The sequence below is a fragment of the Centroberyx affinis genome, unplaced genomic scaffold, assembly GCF_046629955.1.
Source record: "Centroberyx affinis isolate AG114_WGS23_722 - 3 ecotype Tasmania unplaced genomic scaffold, CSIRO-AGI_Caff_v1 ptg009796l_1, whole genome shotgun sequence".
NCBI lineage: Eukaryota > Metazoa > Chordata > Actinopteri > Beryciformes > Berycidae > Centroberyx > Centroberyx affinis.
The window spans coordinates 1-27,861 of NW_027284641.1; the positions used below are offsets into that span (position 1 = coordinate 1).

The following is a 27,861-nucleotide window of genomic DNA, read 5'->3' on the forward strand; positions in this document are numbered from 1 at the left end:
CACACTGAATATGAATACATTTTCTGGAATGTTTTTGGAATGAAAATGGTCAAATTTAGACTCAAATTTCAGTCAAATTTGGTTAGAAAGACTTTTAATATTGGCACAAAATGTCAGCTATCAGAAGCTTCAATTCACAAATACTGGTATCGATATTGGTCCTTCAAAAACCAATATGAGTTGAACCATATCCTTGATTACACTAAGAGTTATCTAGTTTTTACCTTTTCAGGGTGCTGAGTTCTGAACTCCTGCTGGAGCTCCATTCCTTCAGACTGCCTCTGGTTGTTTCTCTGTAGACAACGCTGTATCTGAACACACACACACACACACATACACACACACAAATAGTCCTGTGTGTTATTTATACCTATGAGAAACAGTCTGCCTGATCTTACCCTAAATCTTAAAAGAATATACCAAGTTTTTGGGAGGCTGTCCCATTGGTCAAATTAGCCGTTAAGTGATTAAACTATTGACACCAAAATCATCCATGTGTCCCCGATAGATCATAATTTTACCGGTTTCAACAAATTTGACTTGCTTGATAGGAATATAAGCTTGATAGGTCTGGGAACAAGTTAAAATCACTTGTCATTTTTTCCAGTGTATCGATAATGGAGCGTTAACCTCGATTGTTTACGTTCCTCATGCCGTTTGCCTCCCCCAGGCTGACATTTCAAACTGCGCCCACGCACAAAACACGAAAAGACACACTCGTACACGCACTTACCTTGTGCAGTGCCTCCTTCGTCCTGTCCGGGTTGCTGCGATAACTCTGGGTGACATCGGCCAGGGGGAGGGACACCTGCTGCAGGGTGAAGTTCCTGGGCGAGATACATAACCCTACCGTGAAAATTCACCACCAGCCCATGTCTACAGCATCCAAATACTCTCATGTATTATTTCCAGTTTGGAAACACGGCAAAACCATCTCTAGCATTGTAATTTTGCTGCTTAGATTCGTTTTATTTTCATTTTGCTTCCCAGAAGTCCAGCATCTTCATGCACTTTTGTATCTAACAGCCCGTAATATTTTCACTAGGTCCTTGTTGAAGTGCCATGTCTGAAAAGCCTGTGGTAGTAACCTTTATAGTAAGTTACTGCTGCTACTGATGCTAGTTATTCACCTGGCGGCCATTTTGAACACTGAAAAACATATTATAAACAAATGTATCTCAAGAATCAGAGGGATATCGGTATATTTGGCCCATTATCGCTACCTATCAGAGTGTAGCCTAGGTAGCTAGCTAGTAGCTTGCTAACTATAGCTTACTAACTTCCTGCTAAATGCAGGCAGTTGTTGTCGCTGTTGTTCCCGAAGTTGCTAGCTGGTAACTAGCTAGCTGTTCTGTCTATCTGAAGTCCTCACTTATGCGTTGAAATAACTAGATTTATTCCAATCTTCCAGGTAGTTTCCCACCCCAAGTGTTCAAAATGGCAGCCGTGTGAAGGTTGATTTGGTTTTTCCGTTTCACTATAAGCCAAATAGCTTGTGGAAGCGTTTGGCTAGCTAGCAGAAGATTAATTTCAAGTTCCCTGGTTCCCTGATAAGGTAAGTCGTGTCGTTTTATAACATTATAGCGATTTAAGTTTTGCATGTTTGTTGGACTTCATTGTAAGCAGGCTTGATCCTTTGTTGAGGCTGTAACGTTAGCATAGTAGACTAAGTGTATGCTAGCAGTAATGTTAGTTGTTAACTTGTTGTAGTGAGATATTATTGGTGATTTTATTTTTAACTGTTACATTTTCAGGTGGCTTTTCAAAACTTGAAAATGTGGTGACTTGTTTTGTGTGTCTTTGTTTTGAAGCGTTCAGCTTACTGTCAGCTGTAGCCAGTCTTTGTAGGAAAAAGGCTTGTTAGCCAAGAACTGGAACTAGCACTAAGCTAGTTTTACTTGTTTATTACCTCCGCCAAGGAGGTTATGTTTTCGGTGCCGTTTGTTTGTTTGTTTGTCTGTTTGTCTGTTTGTCTGTTGTCAGCAGGATGTCAGAAGGGTGTAGCACGGGCAAGGAAGAACCCATTAAATTTTGGAGTGGATCCGGATCCGACTTACGAACACGCAATAATAGCACAAACCTTGGCGGAGGTCTGCGCTCTCTGAGTGCCCTTCTAGTTCAACTGTGAATCATCATGTGTGTGTGTGTGTGTGTGTGTGTGTGTGTGTGTGTTTGTGTGTGAGAGACCTCTCCAAAGCATCAGCCATGTCCTGGAAACCTCTGGCAGTCACATTGTTTCTGTCCCATATCAGAGTCCTTGAGAGAGAGAGAGAGAGAGAGAGAGAGAGAGAGAGAGAGAGAGAGATAGTCACCCCCAATGTGGAAAGGTCCAACTGAAGCCAATTAAAGCCAGCTGGGGCTGTAAGCAACCACTACTGCACCTGATTATGCATTTATATATTAAAAAAAAACAAGCAACGATTTCTTTCTCAGAGCAAGGCCTATTCTATTCTATAAGTTTACATTACATTTTATTAGTGCATTTTAATGTGTGTGTATATATGTCTGTGTGTGTGTGTGTGTGTGTGTGTGTACTTTAGTCTGGTGTTGCTCAGCAGGGCTTTAGCCAGTATCTTGGCCCCAGTGTCTCCGATGGCGTTTCCACTGATGTCCAGTTCAACCAGACTGGCATCTCCGCCCAGAGAGCTAATCAGGATGCCCGTCCCTGTTTTCAGCTTCGAATCACACAGTGACAGAGACTGCAACGGCTGGACACACACACACACACACACACACACACACACAGACAGAGTGTATGTTAGAGAAAGAGGTGTACATCAAGTACGATCACTCATTAAAACTCACTCACACCTGAGCAAATCCCATCACAAGGTATTTCTGAGTATGTAATGTGTGTGTATGTGTGTGTGTGTGTGTGTGTGTGTATGTGTGTGTGGAGTCCGTGGATGTAATTACTACAACTACTAAAGCTTGTTGATGTCTCGCAGGAAAGGATTTTGGGTAATTAAATGAGTTCCTTTCACTAACGGACGTCCCATTGGACACACACACACACACACACGCACACACACACACATACACGCAGGCATGCATGCATGCACACATACACACTCATTTCTCCAGCTCTTATTCAGTACAGTGCTACAGGCGATGATAGTAGAAGTGACAGCAGAGAGTTCAATGTTTAAAAAGAATGCATCACCTCTTCCTCTCTCTCTCTCTCTCTCTCTCTCTCTCACACACACACACACACACACACACACCCATGCTATTTACAGTTTACAAGGAACACAACTAGACTCTGCCCACTGAAAATTGCTCTCTGTGTGTATAAATGTGTTAACAGACACATGATGTTTCAGGTTCAGTGCTCTTCATCAGACTATTGTATTGTATATCTGACTTGTCAATTACTTTAGCTTGTAATAAAACTATTAAATGAAATCAATATTTTGTGTCAAATGATTAATACCTATGGTAAGTAGTCATGTATTAAGCAAAATAAGGAAATTTTTCTGACCACTAGAGGGCGACAGAAACCGCAACGCATAACACACAGCAAATCCACTGCACTATGGAGGCCTACGAAGGACAAATGGAAGGATAAATGCTAATAGCTAAGCTAACCTTACCTACAGAGAAGTCTCACCGGTTACCAGTCTCGCTTTGCTCGATTATTCTCCCACTGAAGGTTACATGTCCCACAATGACAAGTGAAGAGGCAGGTAGCAAGTTTCCTAGCTTAACAAATTTAGTAGTTTAACAAGTTTACTAGTTTAACAACTTTACTAGCTTAACAAGTTTACTAGTTTAACAGGTTTACTAGTTTAACAAGTTTACTAGTTTAACAACTTTACTAGCTTAACAAGTTTACTAGTTTAACAGGTTTACTAGCTTAACAAGTTTACTAGCTTAACAAGTTTACTAACAAGTTTACTAGCTTAACAAGTTTACTAGTTTAACAAGTTTACTGGTTTAACAAGTTTACTAGCTTAACGAGTTTACTAACAAGTTTACTGGTTTAACAAGTTTACTAGCTTAACAAGTTTACTAACAAGTTTACTAGCTTAACAAGTTTACTAGTTTAACAGGTTTACTAGTTTAACAGGTTTACTAACTTACCAAGTTTACTAACAAGTTAACTAGTTTAACAAGTTTACTGGTTTAACAAGTTTACTAGCGTAACAAGTTTACTAACACGTTTACTGGTTTAACAAGTTTACTAGCTTAACAAGTTTACTAACACGTTTACTGGTTTAACAAGTTTACTATCTTAACAAGTTTACTAGCTTAACAAGTTTAGTGGTTTAACAAGTTTACTAGCTTAACAAGTTTACTAACAAGTTTACTAGCTTAGCAAGTTTACTAACAAGTTTACTAGTTTAACAAGTTTACTAGTTTGACAGGTTTACTAGCTTAACAAGTTTACTAACAAGTTTACTAGTTTCACAAGTTTACTAGTTTGACAGGTTTACTAGCTTAACAAGTTTACTAACAAGTTTACTAGTTTCACAAGTTTACTAGTTTGACAGGTTTACTAGCTTAACAAGTTTACTAACAAGTTTACTAGTTTAACAAGTTTACTAACAAGTTTACTAGTTTAACAAGTTTACTAACAAGTTTACCAGTTTAACAAGTTTACTCGCTCGCTTCATATATGTAAAGTGAGCCGGGTCTTCAACAGGGTGACTCAAGACCCCATTGTTAGATTGAAGTCGCCAATAACTATGTATCAATTTTTATGCCAAAAAACATTGAAGCAGGGATCTTGAATCACCTTTTCAGGACATATTTTGCAAAAATTAGGGACTCAACTGACATTATTCTTACTTCTCTTATGTTCTGTGGAATTTACTTTTGGAGTTCCGAGATGCTTTGAATATAGCAGCAGGGTTGCTCTGTCTTTACCCATCAATGGTCTAATTTACTTGGTTTGCATGACATTATGAGGGTTCCTTCGTTTTGAATAATTTGAGTGCGCAACATACAAATCACACTAATCGTTCCCTCATTTTGGTTAATATCATACCCTAATTTTCATTAATTTGCATGCACAATTTGTGCAAAGAATTAGAAGCAACTGACATCTGTGAATATGAGCCAATGCCCGAAATGCCAATATAAAAATGTAGGCAGTTTATTTGTCTGGGCCAACTACGCAATATGCAGTGGTGGTACTATTCATTATTTGGTATTCTCAATAGGCTGTTAGCACATATATATTTAGAGTTCCTTTCCTTAATTTAGATTAAAAAAATGATTGAAATATAGTGTATGAAAGGGTAAATCAAGTTGAGATCAAGTTGAGAGATTACTGTAACTGATAATACTCTATATGTATGTATCATTCACTCAGGGTAAGCGGGGGTCAGACAGAAAGAACGTAAGTGAATGATTAAAAGATTGACTGAAGAACTGAAATGAGTTATATTTGTGTCCAAAAAACTGAATCCCAGAGAATCCCTGAGTTGATAATAAGTTGATAAAATTAAATGAAAATGAAACGAATAGAAGTGTCACTCACACACTCCTCATCCTGAATGAGCTGAGCGATGCGATGAAGAACATCAGTAAGAGCTCTGTGTGTCAGACAGAAAAAGCAGCAGTCAACAAGGCATTTGTATTGTAGGCTACTTTCTTTTCAACATCGCATTCATACATAAGAACAATAATCAGTTAGAAAGGCAGTTAGCATAGTGAATAATTTATATAGCATGGGTATACATTACTATATGTTTGTCAGACCTAGACTTCATGGCAAAGTTTCTCCCCAGCGCCAGGCGTCGAAGCGAGTGGCATCGACCGATAGACAGTACCAGAGTCACCATGTCATTCTCAAAACCTAGAGAGAGACATGGAGAAAGAGAGAGAGAGAGGGAGAGAGGGAAAGAGAGAATTTCATCATTAGGTAAGATGGATGTAGACAGTAAAGGTCCAGTGCAATGAGAATGGCATTCCCCAACCTCATGGTATTGTTTAACGAAGGAGCTTGTTAAACGTAAAGTTACCAAAGATATGGTAACTATCAGTGTTGTGAAAATTTCAATCAATCAAATCGAATCTACTTCCTGGTGTAAATTACGACAAATATACCCAGATGTCAATGAATGCTCTGATTGGCCGACAACATAGTTAATGAGGTGTCCAATCATGCAGGAGTCCGTCTTCATGCTGGTTGTATTGTAAACGTTAGACGTTTCCTCTTCAGACATGATGCCACGCCCCCTTTACCTACTGACGACTGACTTAGCATAGAGAGAGAAGTTCTAACCAATCAGATGAACCATCACAAACTGGAAAAATTACTGTCCTCATGTTAGAAATCCATAGCAAACTTTTCCTGACTGAATTAAAATCTTTGCACCGGACCTTTAATTCCACTGATAGGACTGCTTTGTAACATATGAGAAGCTTTTGCGATTATACGATTATTATTAATTGGAGGGGGGAAAAAAAGCTACGGTAGAAAGTCACTCATGGACACGATTCTACTTTTTCACGGAAAGATAAATGTGTTTTTCTTCGAATACAAATTGCCTTTGTAGGAGTTTTGTCAATGGGAATTCCCTGGAGATGCTTCCGGTATTACCGAAGAAAACAAACAGGTTTATGCAATTCAAGTCTACAGCAAAAGAAATATAGGAAGCAAGAGAGAAAGATGATCATTGACGCTCTTAGGTATTACGAAGACGATAAAGATTTCAATAAAAAAAACATTCAAATTAGCTAAAATAGAACCAACACAAATTTGTTTGCTTTATCTAGCTATATCAGCTAGATAAAATGAGTAAAAATTAAGTGTTTGTCTTGATGGATCTTATGTAACCCGATAATTTAGAGTGTAATTATTTCAGTTTGATGGAGATTTGTTATTTAGGGTTATTCCATGAATGATATTACTTTGTTTAAGTTAGGATTAGTTCATCCAATTTGATGGCAATTTGTCATACAATTGAAATGCGTAAACAAAATAGACCAAAATATTACTTTGAGTGTGGAGAGGGACAGAATGATAGATGAGAGAGAGAGACAGAGACAGATAGAGAGAGGTGTGTTTAATCATGTCTCTAGAGTGAAAATGCAGACTTTCCCCCGAATACTAATGATGTCTACATCCATCTCCTCTGTTCTAGTGTTTTTTTCTCGTTTACCTTCGTTCCTCTGTTGTCTCATTTTCTCCTCTCTTCTGCTCTTCTCTCCTATATTTTCTAACATTTCTGTTACCAAGTAATAGTGCATGATTTACCGACTATTTGTTTCAAATTCCGGAGGAGTGGAGTTCTGGCTGCTCCGACATCAGGATGCATATTGATTTAGTAGTAGTAGTTAATTGTAATAGGAGCGTACCACACATGAGAAGCTGGTCTCAGCTGTTACTTTGATTCTCTAGTTATTTCTGTGTACCACTTATGTAATGAGACTGACTGTGGCATCCTCCTCTTAAAACTCTCTCCTCCACAAAAAAATAGTCCACAAGGCCTATCTACGCTTTGAAACCTCACCGTTCCTATTCTTGGTGACATCATATTACACCCAGGTCTGATATATAAATATATATATGTAAATACTGTTTGTATGGATTGAACTAATATAGGTTTTCTAATATTTGTGTCTGGGGGTCTGCTAGCTGCCTGCAGCAGATGGAAGGGATTTGTGTGGTGGCCTGTGGTGCTTCTTGATGAGTGCCTCAGAACTGACTGCACCCTGTGGGTCTCAGAACTGACTGCACCAGTGCAGCATACTTCCCCGGATTTGTGCTGGAGCGGACGGCGGGTGTTTTTCAGTCACTGCCTATTTGAGAGTTAACATCTCAAGTTCCCTAGAGCAGTGGTTCTCAATCCTGGTCCTCGGGACCTAGAGCACTGCTGGTTTTCTACCATACCAGCTAGTTAAGTGCGGTTATTACACGGCTTTGTTGAATACTCGATTCTGAATGGTCAATTACGGCCTAGAGGCTGAAAACTATTCAGTAGTTGAAAACTATTAAACTATTCAAACTATTCAAACTATTCATGATAATACATTTGTATAGTAGACATATTGGTTTTCCCCTGCGTGGACCCGACCATCATGTTGAGAACCACTGCTGAAGTGGGTCTGTGGAAGGTTCTTTCTTTTAATGCGTTCATCTTTGGTCCAAAGTACACTGTGCTAAGTTATGTGCTTTTCATTTGTGATTGTTTAGGTGGAGTGTCTTTATATAGCTTGATTTTATATGAGCAGGTTGTGGTTATTTGTGGTTTTAGTGTGAGGACTGACTGAGCAGTAGCACTGCCACAGAAATGGAATAGACCAGCACCCTCTGCTGAGTAAACAGTAGCACAACCACAAAAATGATGAACAGTATAAACGGTAGCACTGCTACAAGAGTATTGCACATAATTAGTTCAACAACAGCCCCTCAACATGTTGTAGGCAGTTTGTGTGTGTGTGTGTGTGTGTGTGTGTGTGTGTGTGTGTGAGTGTGTGTGTGGTTTGGATACCATTGTCAGAGATATCCAGACTGCTTATGGCCATGGCTTCAAAGATGTGCTCCTGTATCACCTGAGCCCCCGCTGAACGTAGCTACACACACACACACACACACACACACATGCACACACGCACACACATGCACACACGCACACACGCACAGAGACACAGTAATTAGGTCACAGCGAGTAGTGTTGGTAACAGCATCATTTGTGAAAAAGGTTTTTTTCCATGCAAGTGTGTGTGTGTGTACCTCACAGCTACTGAGGTCCAGCTCTAGCCCACAGAGACGAGCGTTGGTTGCCAGACCCTGTAATAATAACCTACAATTGGAAAAGAAAGCATGACATATCCATACAAAAGTATATCAATCTTAGCAGGGCTTGTCAAATGTTTTCATGTCACAGACTCCTAAATAGACTCATATTAGGGGTCATGGACCCCAGTTTGATCAGATTTAGTCCCAGGGATCCATATGGGGGACATTAATATTGTTGTTGATTTGGAAAGTTTTGTTAACTATGGAATGCTGATCGTTGTATTCACCAATATTCTGTGTAAAAACACTCTGATCCGTTGTACAATTTATGCTTCATTTCTCCTGCATTTTGTTGTAGTTGTTGTTTTTTGGTTGTATGATGGAATCCCCTCAAAGACACCTGGAACCTCCTCAAAGACACCTTGCATCTCCTCAAAGACAGATAGAAACCCTTCAAAGACACCTGGAACCCCCCTCAAAGACATCACAAACTCCCTCAAAGACAGATGGAACCCCCTAAAAGACGGATGGAACCCCCTCAAAGACACTTGGAACCCCCTCAAAGACACCTGGAACCCCCTCAAAGACAGATGGAACTCCCTCAAAGACAGATGGAACCCCCCTCATTATGCCTGGCACCCCCTGAAAGACTGATGGAACCCCCTCAAAGACACTTGGAACCCCCTCAAAGACAGATGGAACCCCCCTCAAAGACATCATGAACTCCCTCAAAGACAGATGGAACCCTCTCATTACAACTGGAACCTCCTCAAAGACACCTGGAACCCCCTCAAAGACAGATGAAACCCCCTCAAAGACACTTGGAACCCCCTCAAAGACACCTGGAGCCCTGTCAAAGACACCTGGAACCCCCTCAAAGACAGATGGAACTCCCTCAAAGACAGACGGAACCCCTCAAAGACACTTTGAACCCCCTCAAAGACACACAGAACCCCATCAAAGACAGATGGAACCCCCTCAAAGACAGATGAAACCCCCTCAAAGACACCTAGAACCCCCTCAAAGACAGATGGAACCCCCTCGAAGACACCTGTAACCCCCTCAAAGACAGATGGAACCCCCTCAAAGACACCTAGAACCCCCTCAAAGACACATGGAACTCCCTCAAAGACACATGGGACCCCCTCAAAGACACCTGGAGCCCCCTCAAGGACTCCTAGAACCCCCAGACCCCAATGTGAGAACCACTGTACTGCACAACATGTACAATACAATAGGTTAGGTTTTAGTTTATGGCACTACCCACCTGAGAGCTTGTGGAGGTAGTTTGGTTGCAGATAGGCCCACGTATTTTAGCTCACAGCTCTGACTGAAGAACTCTCGAATGCTCCTAGTCACCTCCCGCACCTTTCTATACACGCATACAAATACACACACACAAAAACACTCATATTTACACATGGACATTTAAGTTGGGTCTTTCTCTCTACTAACACACGCTATTCTAAATGTAATGCCTTCTTTTTAGAGGGCTTCTGTTTATAACCGGACACATCAAACCCATCACTTCCTAGGAAAGAGCTACCAGACACCAGTTTTTGTTTTTTCAGATACACCAGAAGCCTACAGCACTGATGATGATCCATGCAAAATGGCTCCCCAATATCTCAATAATGGAGAAAGATGTCAATCTCCTCTCAAGACAAGAATAAGACAGGGCCCGCATCTCAAAAACACTAATTCTGTCCTTTGATACAAATCATTCACATCAGATTAATAAACTGTAACACGTTCCTGTTGGGGCTCACCTGTGGCTAAAAGGATTCCTGGCCAAGTTGAGGTGGATCAGTTTGGAACAACATCCAGCAGATAGAGATACAAATAACTGGAAGGGGAAATTAGAATGAGTAAGAATCAAGTATACAAAATGACCAGTGCAGAACTCTAATACACAAGTTATCTGTTAAGATAAAAAATTATGTGATCAGATTAGATGAAACTGTAACATATATATAAGAATATATATAAGAAGAAAGCAAATATGGGGTATAACATAGCAGCAACCGATAACTCCAACATTTCAACATATTTCGAAGAAATGTATGAAGCTTAAATTAGTGCAAAGTATGAAAAAACATGACAGGAGGTGGCAGCAATGAAGGACCAAAAGAAATGTTGAAATTTATTGAAAAGGTTTGATTATGTCTATAGATAGTATGATATTCACTAAATGCATTGCTCATAAACATAAAATCATAAACATAAAATCAACAGGTTGGATTAAGCTCAGTCGTCTCAAATGAAACACTAACAGTGGTCCATGAAAATATATAATATATGGACTCTTGGAATGTAGCCCAGAGTGATGGATTTTTTTGAAAACTACTTTCATAGAGAATGCAAAAAAAATAATTTAAAACTGTCTTGATGGCTGACCGTGTCCAGAGGGCAGTCGGTACCACTGAGGTCCAGATGGGACAGAGAGTTACAACTGGACAGGAACCTGAAGAGAAACTGGGACACACACACACACACACACTGAGAACCAGTGGCCATATACAGAATGTATTCCCCACATCAGACACAGGACAGCAGGCACATAAATGTATTCAAATACTTTTCTTACAATTCACAACCAGGTTAGTATACCCTTCAAGGGCAACTCCACTGAAATTGATGTATTATTTATTTACTTATGAGTTATGACTGACTTATTTATTGACTTATGTAGACTTAAATATAGCCTACATAGCCAAATAAATGTAGGATTGGTACTTAAAAATACAATCTGAAACCCAGTTTAGGCTCACATACAGTCAGTCCTGTCAGTCGATAAATTTAAGCATAAAAACATATTCATTCATTCAGATAAATCACTATGTAAACAAAGATTCATTTCAGGCCATAGCTTTCCAATTTTTGTTCTCAATTCACACTGAATTAAATTTAAGTGATTCTTGAGAACTGGGACTTGCGCAACAATTTCATATTTTATCACATTTAAAATATTTAGGATTTTATTTTTACATCTGGTCTCTAATGTGTAAATCTATAATCTAATCTATCTGTACGCATGACCTCAAACCAGTGCTGCAGGATTTAAGTTTTGGAGTAATAATAATCAAAATAATAAACGTTATTCATGTAACACTGACTTAAAAGCGGAGTTTAGCACTTTAACAGGAAGGCATAAAAACAAGAAAAGTAAAATACATAATGAGGAGATAAAAATAGGAAACACAATCAAAAGGAAAAATAGGTTAAAGGAGAATAAATAAATATGCAAATAGGAATAAAGAAAACATTAGGAACAGGAAGGAAGATTAAAAGTGGGCCAGATCAAAAACAATGGCATAAAAGCGAGTCAATAAAAGTTTAAAGTGATTTAAAAGATGATACTGAATGTGTTGATTTAAAAGAAATGTGACTATACCCGGGGCTGATCTATTAAAATACTTGTGTTTCCAAACATCCGATGTGTTGATTATGTTCAGAAGTATTATGTTATGTTCTTGATTTATAAGAAAAAGTGACGTATTCTGGAATTTGAATGGATTATGGGAATTTGAATCTGTTTGGGACAGAATAAATCAGATGGGTTTTTTTATCAATATGACACAAAATAGGTAATCCTCTGGAGAAAAAAAAAAAAAAAGACAAAACCAGGTGATTGCCCGGAACATGATTCGATATCTTAGAGCTTCATCTACAAACAGAAGTATCGAGAGATTTTAAACTTTTTTTTTTTTTTTTTTTGCAAAAATTTCAAACTTTCTGCCCCAGTTCTCAAGAATGCCCTGAAGTATTGGAATGCATGTTTATGTGCGTTCTTGTTATTTTTAGGAATGTAAAAACTTCTTCAAGCGACACACACACACACACACACACACACACAGCAGCGTGTACCGTGGCCTCCTCGGTAGCCAGGCTGCCAGGGTTTCCGGAAAGATCCAGATGGGTCAGAGAAGCTGAGAATAGCTGACAGGTAGACAGTTCCTGACACAGAAAGCCCAGACCTGGCAACACACACACAGAGTGACAGAGAGATGAGTGACAGATGGAAAGTACGGCATCCATTTTAGGACATCCTCCTCCTCTTTTTCCATTCTGCGCCTTCTCGTCAATCTTCCCTCTCCATCCCCCTCCATCCTGGACCCCGGGAAGAGTAGTTGTTGCCGTGGTAACAACCAATGGGGATCCAAATAAACAATAAACAATCCTGAGAAGGAGGAGCATGAAGAGCAGGATTGAGAAGAAGAGAGATGAGGAGGAGGAGGGTGGACAGAGAAGTGTAGAATTTAGAAAGAGGAGGACCTTCCCTCATCTGGGAAGATTGAGGAGGAGGAGCCGGATGGAGGAGTGTGTGTGTGTGTGTGTGTGTGTGTGTGTGTGTGTGTGTGTGTGCGTACCTCTGGCGGACATAGACACCCTGGACAGAGAGAGGTGTCTGAGACCCACAGCTAGATTCCCCAACTCCTGACTAAGGGCTATCACACCTAGGAATACACACACGAAAAACAACAAAATGTCAAGTAGGCCTTCTTATTCAAGATCTCTAAATACAAAGTACTACGCCTTCAACTTTTCTAGTTATTACTGTTAAAGCTGCACTATGCAATTTTTGCATGTTGGCGGCCATAAGTGGTAATGAGAGGTAACTGTCTCAATTTTGAGGACTTTCAGACAAAAGTCAGACAAATACATATATGAAAGTATTAAACTTTCATGAGTAACATCATACAAAACAAAAAAGAAGCATCAATAATAACAGAAAATCCAAAGGTATAAGAGAATAGGCTCGGGGATAAATATTGGTAATTATTAACTTTACAATAAGGGTCACTAAGTTAAGGGTTAGTTAATGCTTAATAAGCATTAACTAACCCTTAATTAACAGTTAACTAATGTGTAATTTACTAATGGTGTTCATGTTAACTAAGGTATTAATTTATACATTATTTAATAGTTTATAAAGATGACTATTAAATAATGTATAAATTAATACCTTAGTTAACATGAACACCATTAGTAAATGATTACCAGACACATTAGTTAACTGTTAATTAAGGGTTAGTTAATGCTTATTAAGCATTAACTAACCCTTAACTTAGTGACCCTTATTGTAAAGTGTTACCAAAATATTAAAAGATACTAAAAATGGCAATAGCTATATGTTTAAAGCTTTGGGGTGATTACTTCTTTTTTAATAGAATCTATAACACTTCAGGATTGTTTTAAAAACAGAATAGCTAGGTTTGTGATTTGAAAACTTGCTGGTATGAATGTGGTATTTACCCATAAAGGTTAAAAATGTAGTGATTTTGAATGTCTTCATCTGTAGCTCCAAATAAGACATGTTTCAATTCAAGATTAACTGGAATAGGTGAATCTGCTGCATCTGAATCAGTGACGTTGGGACGCTCTTCTCTACTGCAGCCTCACTTTATGATTCAGACTGATAAGACGGGTGGATTTTGACATGAAACTCATTTACATCCTACATATGCAAAGAAGTGTTCGTCATGTCTGCTTGTGTGTGTGTTACATCAAGATTAAGAATATAGACCGCATTTCCTGTGTCATGTCTACCTACTTTTGCAGATGGAGAGATTATCTGAATTTCATTAATATTATGGAAATGAGTGCTTGAGGGCTAGTTTTACTTTTTACTCAGCTGCCACTGAAATGTTTGGCCAAATGATGCCTTTGCCATGGTAATGAATCAGCTTTCAGTCAGTAATGAAAACCTGCTGGGTCATGATGGCACATGAGAATCGCTGCCGTTCATTCTGGTTCTGTGCTTATTCCATTCAGATGCATTGATGTAAAAAGCCCTACCTTTGTCTTCAATTTGATTGGCTGACAGGTTGATGGAGTGCAGGGAGGAGGTGGCGTGGTCTCGCAGGGCAGCCGCCATTTTGATCGCAAAGTCCCTGCGGCAGAATGGCAACATTACTTCTCAACACCGCCGGACTCTCTGGCTCTGCCCTCGAATGTTTTCGCTGCTACCTCTGTGGTCGAACTCATTATGTTTCACTGGGGAAACTGCAGATCCAGAGAACACCTAATCACCAGTGGGGTCCCACAAGGATCTGTCCTGGGCCCCATCCTTTTTATTCTGTGTAATTCTCCCCCTTGGCCGTGTCATCAGGAGGCGTGGGATTTCACTCAGCCGCTATGCCGACGACACTCAACTATATATTAAACCAGTGGTTCACAACGTGGGGTCCGGGGACCACCAGGGGTCCTTGAGGGAATTCCAGGAGGTCCCCAGCAAATTGATGAATTGTTAAACTTCATTATTTTGTCATTTTAGAATGACTACTTTGATCATAGTTTCACTGTTATCTCTCTACCTACACTACAGATAGTCATGGAATTCTATACAAAATCATATCTGGCAATAAAAAATATTCTCAAATTTGGGTCCGCGAGACAAAATCTCATCAAATGGGGGTCCGTGGCCCTAATGTGCACTAAATTAGGGGTCCTTGATATGAAAAAGGTTTAGAACCACTGTATTAACCACTGTTCCATGTCCCTCTGCTGCCTCAGTAAATCTTAACCTCTGTCTTGAGATCAGACTCAACCCTCAAATGTCCTTTGATGAAACACCTCTGCAAAGCCTCCTTCTACCATCTCAGCAACTTTTGTATATGTATATATATGTATATATGTGTATATATATATATATGTATGGATGTCTGTAGACTTGGTAACATGAATGTGACTTTTTGCACAAATCCTGTATATATGCTAGAACTTCACATGTGTTTTCTTTCCGTTCTCAGATTCTTTCTCTTTTATTATATATATTTGTATCCTATTTTTTTTGGCTGTATCCTGTTGTAACCTCCTTAAAGAGTAACTAAAACCCAAACCCAAATCTGTGGTGAAGCCTGACACCTAATGGTGAAAAGTAGGGTACTGAGCTGGCCATCTGCTATTGGCTGGTCTGTGTGCCAGGTGATGTCACCACCTCATAGTCAGAGAACTGTTCAGTGTTGGGGGAGGTTTACGCTTTACCGAGTGCTATTTAGTATTTGTTGCTGCACCAACCCAAGTTCCCCACAGGGAGCATTAAAGTTTAATCTTATCATATCTTAGGAGTGGAAGGATATAGAGGAGGATGAAGAGGACAGAGAGAGAAAAGTGTATGTGAGAACGTGATTTCAAATGAAGACCCTGTAACTCCAAAAAGTCCAAAAAGACTACAGCTACTGAGTCCTTATAAATGACTCATAATAGAAGACCACAAATGACCATAAATTTGCAAATCTACAAAACTAGAGGGAGGAGATGAATGCAGCATAGTTACATAATGTGCAGTAGGTTGGAGGAGATGAAAACACAGTCATAATACAGTGCAGTTTAACGCCACTCCACTACCTACACACACAGCACATGCCCACACAAACTCACAGTTTGAGTCCACTGGCCTCCAGTGACAGTTCCTCCAGACTGGGAGATCTGGACAGCAGGAAGATCAGCTGCTGCTGGACGTCTGCTGACTGGACGGACAGAGAAAAGGATGGAGAGACAAAGAAAGAGAGAGAGAGAAAGGGAAAAACCAATACTCAATTTGGGTCCCGGGCAGGAAAAAGTGACGGCGCCAAGCTAATAAACGAATACGACAGTGTACCAGTCTGAGTTCTTTGCAGTAGATCTTGATAAACCACTGGTTGTAGGACAAAGCTGCTACTGCTAATGCCAAATCCCTGAGGAGAGGAGAGGAGAGGAGAGCATTATGAATGGAGAATGCATGTACAAGTCAGGTAGGAGTGAAGGAGATAGCACTGTTACTCACCTGCTGTCTAAGTGACAGAAGTCCAGCAGGTTGAACTGTTGCCAGTTGTGGATGCGGTAGATATTGTCGATATCCTGGCAAAAAGGGTGAATCATGAGATACAGGAAAGATTAAAGTAGTCATCTACGAGTTTATTGTTTTTTTAATATTTTGTATATGTTAGTGGCTTACCCATTGAATCTCCTCTCTGAATGGTATCTCATTGAAGTCGCACAGAGCAGCATAGGTATCAGAGAATCCTCCTGGGGAATACACACCCAAACACACATACACTTTATAACAATGTGCGAATACATGCTTCGGTAACACTTTCTATGAAGCCCATGTCTATAATGCATTATAAACATACTTATAATGCATTATAAGCTGCTTATAGCACTGTATAATTATAGTTATAAGCACTTGTCAATATTCATAATGCTTTATAACAATAATCATAACACATTATAAAGCATTTTATAATGACTTATAAAGGTCAAGTATCATAATATTTCATAATTGCTGGTTACTCAGTGAAATCTTTTTTGCAAGGATCATAGTGTATTATAATTCTCATAGTTGTAATACATTATAATCACTGTTATAATGCATTATAATGTGATTATAAGTTACTGTAAGTGGTCATTATATCTGCCTATACCTCATGAATTTCATTACTTCACTTAAAGCACCCAATGACCACTTAGAGTAACTTATAATCACATTATAATGCATTATAACAGTGATTATACTGTATTATAAAATGATTATAATGTATTATAGTGCATTATAACAGTGATTATAATGCATTATAAAATGATTATAATGTATTGTAATGCACTATAACAGTGATTATAATACATTATAAAATGATTATAATGTATTATATTGCATTATAACAGTGATTATAATGCATTATAAAATGATTAGAATGTATTACAACTATGAGAATTATAATAAACTATAATTATACAGTGCTATAAGCAGATTATAACGCATTATAAGTATGTTTATAATGCATTATAGACATGGGCGTCATAGAAAGTGTTACCCATGCGTCTCATTCGAAGCAATTACAAAAAGGCTTTACATGTATGGGTAACTCCATATAAAATAAACCAATATACGTAAATTAAACCAACTACGTACCACAGGACCCAGGCAGTTGCTCCTCTACTAGGCTGGTCAGTGTGGAGAGTCTCTCCTGGAGATCTGGAGGAATCTTCTTTAAAAGCTTCCTGAAGGCACACACAGATATAGAAGGAAAAAATACAAATACAAATACAAATACAAATACAAATTCGAAATGATACAATCAGCATGTCCCAGGAATCCTATTTGGATTTCTCATAATCAATGTAAACGTGCTGGGTTGCTGAATATGTAAATGAGACCCACCCTGGCGATGAATCAGGGAAGATCTTCTTCAGTGAGCTGGTCATGTGACTGACCATGGCCTCGAGGTCTTCGACTCGCACTACGCTGAAAGAAAATGACTCTCTGTCTGTCTCTAACACAATCTGCAACACACACACGCGCACACACACACACACACACACACACACACACACACACACACACACACACACACACACACACACACACACACACACAGATCAGATCATATGAACCCAATGTTCCAGTTATTGTTTCAAAACTAGACAGAAAGTGGATTTGAAAGCCAGAAATCTCAGTTCCTGGTGAAGTAATCACTGAGTCACTGGTATTGGTCAGCAACCCTATGAACCCCCGCAGATACATAATGCTCATTTTGTGCTATGGGGCAGTAAAAATATGACTTAATGCACCTTTAAGTGTCTTAGAATCTGAAACACAGTCAGATTCACTTTAATTTTTCAAGTACAACAGGTGTACAAGACATTTCACCTGGTTATTTGGTGCTGATACAACTACTGTTATGTACTACTACTGCTACTACTACTACTACTACTGTTGCTACTACTACTATGATTACTCTTAAGGACTGCCTCGCTGAAATCAAGTGCTGGATGTCCCAAAACTTTCTCCAGCTAAATGAGGACAAGACTGAGATTATTTTATTTGGTTCCCCCAGTTGGACACCAGGGATTCATGCGCATCTTGGTATCAGGGAAACTAGAATTATCTTTGATTCTAATCTAAATTTTGAAAATCAGGTACAAGGGGTTAGTTGGTCATGTTTTTGCTTCTTCTGCTGTTAACTGAGAAACTTTTTTATCCTTTTTTGTTGATAAGGTTAAAGGTATCAGATCCAAGATTGCTCCCCCTTACTCATGTAGAGATACTGTGCCTTCACACCAGTTTCTCTGCTATGAACACTGCATCACACATGAGACCATCCATCAGTCCACTAGGTTCACTTATACATGCTTATACCCACAAAATTGTTCAAGGAGGTCATTGGGGCTATATGACCTACTCTACCCCTAAATATCTCCCTGACTACTCTTTGTATCCCTGACTATTTTAAGATGGCAAGTGTCAAGCCTCTTCTGAAGAAACCCATCTTCGACTCAACCATTTTACTACATCACGAGAATGGAGTTGGAATTGAGAGACGATGTCTCATATGCAGGTATCTGTTTATAGAGATTAGCCGAAATGTCGTCTGGACCTAAAACACCTACAAAAATCAATGTTCGTGTATTGTACTCAACTCCAACTCCATTCTCGCGTCTCAAGTTGCTAATCGGACTGTAAACAATGACCGGCGCACGGAAGAGGAAGTCTTGGCCCGGATGTCCGCTGGCTACACCAGAAACCCTGAAATGTTGGCCGTTGCCCCCAGAGTCTAATCGTCGTCAGACCAATAGACGATGGGTTCCGAGATTGCGTATTACCTGACTGTGTCATTCAAAAACATTTCATACCAGTTTATATGAGATTTATTCCTCCAAATGAAATTGTCCAGCAATTTATCAATAAGTGAGGGTAAGGATAAGCAGCTTACAAATGGACGGATGGATGGAATTGATCAATAGTTGAGCAAGGTGAGCTGGCAATCTTAGTAATACAAACTATCTATGTGAGTGGCCCCTGTATCTAAACTCCCATTGGCCAGTGTCAGTGACTCAGCCTAACAAAACCAAAAAAATCTCATCAGTCCAAACGGCCAGAATCAGCAGTCTTGAGCCCGTCCACACTATAGGATAATCTGCGCCGATTGTCGGGCCCGAGTGCCCTCCCCCAACCTCAACTAGCCCAAATTCTGATCGGGTTTAGAATCGGCATTCAAATCGCCTAGTGTGACCTAGGCTTTAGGCAGTGGGTTGGTCTGGGACTGCCCTGCAATGGCTTATACCTGTCAAACAGAAGATTTTGTTTCTATTGGTGACTGACTGTGTTTCTTCTGCCTCTTTAAATACATGTGGTGTACCTCAAGGCTCATTTCTAGGTCCAACTTTGTTCTCGATATACAATTTACCACTTGGCCACCTTATCTGCCGAAATGGAATTTCCTTCCACGGTTATACCGCTACACTACACACTGATCCTTAACTGTACTTGTCAGTAACATCCAATGACTTAAGTAAGCTGGCCATACTACATAACTTTTTAGCTGATCTTCAGGGCCGGATGTCTCGGGAACTTTCTGAAGTTAAACTCTGACAAAACTTAAGTTTTTGTTTTTGGCCCTGAATGTATTTAAAGACACATTCAGAAGTTTCTTGCTGCATATAAAAATGTAGGTGTCATTTTCAATCCAAGTTTAAAACTTCAAAAGGTAGTTTAGTCATGCTTTCTCCAACTAAGGAATATTAGCAAAATTAGACCGGCCTTGTCTCTCAGTGACACAGAGAGAATATAATGCTTTTATCCCTGCATTGCCTTATCTACTTGCTTAACCACAAGCAGTGTCACGGATTCAGGTTGTGCAAAATGCTGCAGCAAGGCATTTGAGAGGAAAGACTACTACTACTACTGCTACTGCTATTTCACATATGTTCATATAACCGCAGTTGTTTCTATTTGATTTTCCCCTGTCGTATCCTATTACTATTTGCTGCTGCAGCGACCCGATTTCCCCAAGGGGATCAATCGAGTTTCATCTTTATCATCTTCCATTCTCAGTTGCTACAGGGTTCAAATACATGTGAGAGATTTTTTTGTATACGAGAAACAATAAATGAATTATGGCCTAGATGGTGTCACATTTTCTGCATCCTCTGGTTTAGTATTTTAGCAGCACAATATCTCTCTCTCTTTCTGTGTGTGTGTGTGTGTGAGTGAATGCGCTTTGAGTGGGAGTCAGAAGGAAAAAATGAACACAGTATATAAATGACTGGATGGAAAATGTCAGTTAAATATTTTCCTTCTTCTATTTCCTGTAACACATCTAGTTGGCACATGTTAAACAGTAAACAGTAAGCAAATTACTTTAACCATCCAAAAGTTCCTTTTGGTAACAAACTGTTCCTAGTTTACACAAGGCAACTGGGATTTTTTTCATATCACTTCTAGATAATCTTGCATGTTGGCACAGTGCAACACTCATGAGCAGTTCGGTGGTTTCCTGAAGGGCAAATAAGCAACTAGAAGGCAAGAGAGTGCAAACACTTACATTTTAAGTTAAATGGATTTCTTGATCCTGAAAACATGCGACGGTCCCATATTCTCCACTTTCCAGAGTTTTATTTTGTGTCTTGAGGTCCATTCAAAGCTGTGTGTGTGGTGTCATGTACCAAAAACACTCTCAATCCATTTTGACACGTTCATTTTCCAGCATCTCTCTGAGCCTTACCAAGAACAGGCTGTTTCTGTCACCGTGTCTTTAAGGCTCATTAATATTAACGACCCCTCTGTTCCGATTGGCTAACAGTTTCGAGAGTGAAACGTGAGACGCTGCGGCCCGGTGGCTACAGGTAGGGAAAACTCTCCGGTAATAAACAATGACAACCGCTTTGAAGAAAAACACTTTGTTAGTCTATTATTTCTTACAAAAATGATAATGAGCGAACCTTTGTGACGCCACAAAGTTACGGAAGTCCAAACGGCTCGTTTAGAGGCTCGCTTTCCTAATATGGATTGTGTGGATTTAGTTGGCGACCGTGCGTTTTGATATTTTCACCATGTTTAGATAGACCATCCAACTCCTTTAGAGTCACAGAGGCAAGGGAAATCCTGTTTTACACAATATGGAAACAAGTCTCTATCTCGGTTTGCTTCATAGTTATGACTAAAAAACAATAATCTAACAATAGTCCCAGATCTGGATCACCACCAAAATCAAATTAATTGCACTTTGGCCCAAGGTCAATCTGTCCACCAAATGTCATGGAGATCCGTTCATATGTTTTTGAGATATCCTTCTGACAGACAGACAAACTAACTAACACCCAGCCTCCAGTTGTCAGCCCACAGCTGGGATATACAAGCTTTGCAGTGTCACCAATCAAGAACAAACTGATGCAAATGTGGTCGACTGTAACCGTCCAGTATTTCCAGTCTGCACAGGAAAGTCTATGCTTGACTGCGCCTTCTACTGCTTAGATACCATGGTAGTGCCTACAGAGGGGCGCACTGGTGAGGCCTTACTGACATATGACTCATCAGTGGTATGTGGTTGCACATACCACTCTCTTTTTCTGAGTAATGTGTTAGCTAACTAGCTACTTTAGCAAAGCAACAAATGTTAATGTTAACATTGCTAGCCACTAGCTTCTACTGGATACATTAGCTAGTGTGCTTATCAGATGTGTTTACAACAGGACAGTGATAGTTAACTGACAGATACTATAGCTAGCTAACAAGCTGACTTCTAAACACAATGTGTTCAGATGTATCAGTGATGAAATGATCAGTTCCCACGTCCCAGTCAAAAACAGCACAGAAATCAACCATGTCTATTCAAGTAGTAAGTTTAGAAAAGCAAGCAGCTGAGGACCTCCAAGAGGCCTCTATACCATCCTGTCACTGACTGAACCAGCAACCTTCATTCATCAAATTCTTCAGAATCTAATCTATACACAGAGGTGTGACCAGGTCAATTTTGCTCAAGTCCCAAGTCAGTCTCAAGTCTAAATGTAGATTACCAAGTCAAGTCCAAGTCATTAATGTCAAGTCCCAAGTCTAAATGTAGATTACCAAGTCAAGTCCATGTCATTAATGTCAAGTCTCAAGTCTAAATGTAGAACACCAAGTCAAGTCCAAGTCATTAATGTCAAATCTCAAGTCTAAATGTAGAACAGCAAGTCAAGTCAGAACAAATCAAGAGTCCAGTATCAATTGAATATCTTAAAGAAAACTAAATATCTAGGACTTTTCAATGCAATGTGGATTTAATAAAAACTTGGTAAGAGCATCATGAGTTTGATTTCTATAATCAATTTCGACTTCAATAAATTCAATCATTCCATACAAATTCAGAAAACAGAATTTAAATTCAGTCGTCTGCTGGAACAAATCTCATCACTTTCAATCTAAGTCATTTACACAAACACAAGATCTCAAGTCAAGACTTTAGAAACCTTTTCAAGTCATCAGAGTACAAGTCAGAGTCAAGTCCCAAGTCACCAGAACCCAAGTCAAGTCAAGTCTCAAGCCATTTGAAACCAGTCCATGTGACTCGAGTTCCCATCTCTGTCTATACAACATTTTCTTGCACAGTTTCTGATGTGTAGCCTTCATACTGCCGCTACATATTTCCATTTCTGTATGTGTGCTACCTCCATCTATAAATATAATGGTAGTGAATACAGACAAGAATGAACATGCACCCATGCACACTGTCACATTTTCTGTGCAGGTCTCACGTCTAGAGTTTTGACAAGGTGAACAGCTCGAAAAATATGCAAATCTGCATGTTCTGTAAATGTGTAAATGTTATATATTTGGTGAGATATATATTTCTTTTCAATTAATGTGTACATGTGTAGACACTTTCTGTACATATGTCAGGCCTCCTGTAGACCTGCTAACGTGAATACAATGCACAGTTTGCACATTCATCACATTCATATTTTTGTCATATTCTCATACCCTATTCTTCCAATTTGTTTTAAAATATTTACACTTTCTCAATTATTTCATGCACATTTTTCATATTTTGGGTATATTTCCATATTGTAGATTTTTTTAATAATTTTTTTGTGTAGGTTTTACTACTCTCATAGTGTTGTAGTTAATATTTTTCCATACATTTTACTGTTATATTTCAACTTAACATGTTCTAGAGTTGGAATTGTTGGTTGTGTCATGTTGAATACTCTCCATTTCCTCCATTCTTATTGATATCCTATTTTTCTTTACTCTATCCTATTAATAATTCATTAATAATTTAGCGTTTAGCATTCACTGCAGTCTGAACCATTGTACATCCTGGCATGTAAAGAGGTAAAAAAAAAACAGGCTGTACGCACTCATGGACAATAATAACAATGTGTGTGTGTGTGTGTGTGTGTGTGTGTGTGTGTGTGTGTACCTGTGTGAGGCTGTGAATGTTGATGGAACAAATCTCGAGGTAGCTGAATGAACTCTCCACCTGTAAACATGCAAAACACACACACACACACACACACACACACACACAGCATACAATGTCAACAACCTTATAGAATATAGCGAATAGATATAGTTGAGAGAAAGAAAGAAGGAAAGAAAGAAAAAAGAGAGCAGAGAGACACAGATTCTTTGTAGGAGGGAAAATAAAGAGAGAAGATATATTGATCGATACACACGCTTACACACCACAACACACACACACACACACACACACATCACACACACACATACATACATGAAAGACTGAAAAACCGAACTGAGCACTGAGTAGAAAACGGAGCGCCCTTTAAGAACAAAAGCGAGATAAGAGTTCGCATGACTACTGTGTGTGTGTGTGTGTGTGTGTGTGTGTGTGTGTGCGTGTGTGTGTGTGCCAGGGTCATTGCCACAGAAACTTAAATAGGGAAATTCGCTTTCACAGACCACCCACAGTGACGTCATATCTCTCTCTCTCTCTCTCTCTCTCTCTCACTCACTCACACACACACACACACACACACACCACCGCCTAGTTTCTAAGTAAATTGTGGTGTGTTTGCTTCACTCTCTATCTGTCCTTGACCCGGTTATGTGAGAGAATGTGTCCGTTTGTTTGTTCACATTTTCCGCCTTATTTCGATTTACTCTCTTATTCTGTTTAACCCTTTCCTGCCCTGTGTTTACATGCAATATAAGCCGAGTGTGCAATTGTAACTGTCACATTTCTATGGGCAGAAATATGTGTCTATATGTATATTTATATTTGAATTTGAATTGCTCAATTTGAATAATTGCATTGAAAAACTGAATCTGAATAGCATAATTTGAAATTGAATTTATGAGTTTGAAACTGAATTCCAATAAACTTGAAACTGAATGTAATATTATGAAATTGAATTAATTTTCTCTGAAACTGTATTCAGCTCTCACAATTCAAATTCAGTTCTCGCAATTCAATTTCAGTTTACTGAGACGCACATCCCGGTCGTTGAGGAAGAGCAATCGAGCGCAGATTCACAGAACTCCTTTTCACGTTTTTTGGCCCTGAAAATTCCAGATCTATCAAGTCCATGGATCAATGGGAGTGAAGGAAACGGTCAAAAACATACAGTAGGTGCTGATTGGCCGAAAAGGAGTTCTGTGAATCTGCGCTCGATTGCTCTTCCTCGACGACCAGGATGTGCGTCTCAGTAAACTGAAATTGAATTGCGAGAACTGAATTTGAATTGTGAGAGCTGAATACAGTTTCAGAGCAAATGAATTCAATTTCATAATATTACATTCAGTTTCAAGTTTATTGGAATTCGGTTTCAAACTAATGCATTCAATTTCAAATTATGCTATTCAGATTCAGTTTTTCAATGCAATCATTCAAGTTAAACAATAATCAAAAATATTGTGATATTTGATTTTGTCCATAACGCCCAGCCCCATGTGAAACTACAATTTCTAGCCACTTTGTAACCTTTTCTGAACAGTTTGAAAAAGTGATCACTTGTCTCAGGACAGGTGGAGAGGCCAGATGGAAAAATAAAAACCTAAATGTTTTAAATATCATGATGAAATATGAAATGGTTGTTCCAAATGTTTTAACATTTCACTCACTTTTTTTGTCCCAGTTCTCAAGAATCAATTCAATTTAATTATTTATTTTATGTATGTAAAAACTGTAACTATACAATTACATTAACCTATATAAAAAAAAATGAAACGTTAATCTCATGATTTTTGCTTTTAGAAAGTCACACTCTCTCAGCAGCATATGTGAATAAATTTATGTCTAATTTATGTCTACTATGACTCACACACACACACACACACACACACACACACACACACACACACACACACACACACACACACAGAGAGAGAGAGAGAGAGAGAGCTTTGATTTACCTTGACAGGGTGTCTGTTGATGACTAGGTAACCTCTCCATAGACTCAGCACCTAGGAGAGAGAGAGAGAGAGAGAGAGAGAGAGAGAGAGAGAGAGAGAGATGGAAATTTCTACATGGGAATGGTAAAGCCACAGCTCCCCCCACAGGTACAGCACGGTAACTACAGCAGCACAGCAACAGGTTAGACTGACATCTGGGGCCTTTTTAGTATCTCTTGGCTTTTAATGGAGAGTTTTAGTGTCCCATGATGGTCTGGATGCTGCTTCAGAGGCTTTTCCACCCTGACAGGAATACAGTTCTTGGGGGGGGGAAACCAATATTCACTCACCAGGAAGCAGCTCTCTGATCTGCCCCATGGCTGGCTGCAGTGGTTCAGCGCCACCGGCTTCAACACGTACACTCTGTGTGGCTTCAGCAGCTCTGAGATCTGATCTGCCTCACAAACACACACGCACACATCCAGGATCAGTTCAATGTCTACACAATGCCTGCATGAGGAACTGATTTAAATCATAGAAGAGTTTTGTGTCTTGGAGGACTAGTCTTAACAGTCTAACTCAGAGAAGAGCGTCCCATCTTCATCTCTACCAAAAGAGATTCTGCAGATTCTCTCTATTTGATGAAATTAAGTTCTGGTGTCATATCATCATTGGTGGGAAATTTTTTCCACACTGGAGGGGATGAATCAATCCAAAGTGTCTCCTAAACCAGTCATTCTCAACCTTTTTCATATCAAGGACCCCAAATGTAGTCCACATTAGGCCCACGGACCCCCCATTAGACCCAAATCTGAGAATATTTGTATTGTTAGATATGATTTTGTTTTCCATGACTATCTGTATTGTAGGTAGAGAGATAACAGTGGAACTATGATCAAAACAGTCATTCTTCTACATTCTCTAATTGTGTTAACTTCTTGTAAATTAAATAATGGTGAAGTTTAACAATTCATCATTTTCCTGGGGACCCCCTGGAATTCCATCAAGGACCCCTGGTGGTCCCCGGACCCCACGTTGAGAACCATTGTCCTAAACAGTGTACAGAGGGAGCTGGACTCACCGACATTCGATCTTTTCCTCTCTTTGGTATGTTTCAATTCAATTCAATTCAATTCAATCAATTCAATTCAATTCAATTCAATTCAATTCAATTCAATTCAATTCAATTCAATTTATTTAAAGTGCATCATCAAAAGTCCCAACACACAACTGAAAGGACAATATAACAGCTCATATTACATAGAATATTATATAACGCCATATAAGCTAGTTGTGATGGTAGGAGGTGAGGTGGAGTATAAGCAGTGGCGTGCCCAGGCCATTTTGACTGGGGGGGCCGAGGGGGCACAGACTCCAAGCAAGGGTGGCCCTGAGTGCGGCGTTTAGGAAGGATGTAATAACACCACATTATGTAATAATTTGACAAAATGTAATAAATTTTCACTTCATTATGTAATAACACCCGCATTTTGTAATAATCTGCCGCATTTTGTAATACACAGCCTGAACGCAATATGTAATAAATTTCCTTGTATGTAATAAATTATTACAATAAATAAATTATTACAATAAATTATTACATATTGTGTGTGTGTGTGTGTCCTGACATTTGTGTGTACCAGTACTTAGATGTTTGTGTCAGTGTTACACTCATCTATCTAGTATCTTTTTAAAATGAATTTTGAGTCAGTATGATTCATGCTAGAATGCATAAAATAAACATTGTTGTTATAATGTTATAATGATTTTTATGACATCCATTTTGGTTGGTTAATACATAATGCACCATATTACATTTTCATCCAAAAAAAAAAGTGCAACTCCCGTATTTTGTAATAACCACCGCAATATGTAATGATTTATTACGAAATGCGGGGAAATTTATTACATGTTGCGTTCAGGCTGTGTATTACAAAATGCGGCAGATTATTACAAAATGCGGGTGTTATTACATAATGAAGTGAAAATGTATTCGATTTTGTCGAGTTATTACATAATGCGGTGTTATAACATAATGCGTTGTTACAGGCCCTAATCCTCTTCCATA

The 27,861-nt window shown here is 39.1% G+C and overlaps 1 protein-coding gene across 1 annotated transcript; it reads right to left on the reverse strand.

Moving 5' to 3' along the window:
- Positions 1-224: 224 nt before the first annotated feature.
- On the reverse strand, positions 225-26,243 carry LOC139640565 (capping protein, Arp2/3 and myosin-I linker protein 3-like; the record flags this gene model as incomplete). The annotated part of the gene is made up of 23 exons (XM_071514740.1): positions 26,144-26,243; positions 25,815-25,865; positions 23,860-23,919; positions 17,838-17,959; positions 17,589-17,677; positions 16,632-16,702; positions 16,461-16,534; positions 16,296-16,371; positions 16,076-16,164; positions 14,492-14,586; positions 13,063-13,149; positions 12,560-12,669; positions 11,090-11,167; positions 10,462-10,538; positions 9,960-10,064; positions 8,687-8,756; positions 8,445-8,526; positions 5,707-5,803; positions 5,486-5,540; positions 2,536-2,708; positions 2,188-2,256; positions 734-827; positions 225-311 (listed from the first exon to the last, which is right to left on the reverse strand). Coding segments are annotated over exons 4-23 (1,734 nt in total), but the record flags the coding sequence as incomplete, so codon positions are not given.
- Positions 26,244-27,861: the final 1,618 nt, after the last annotated feature.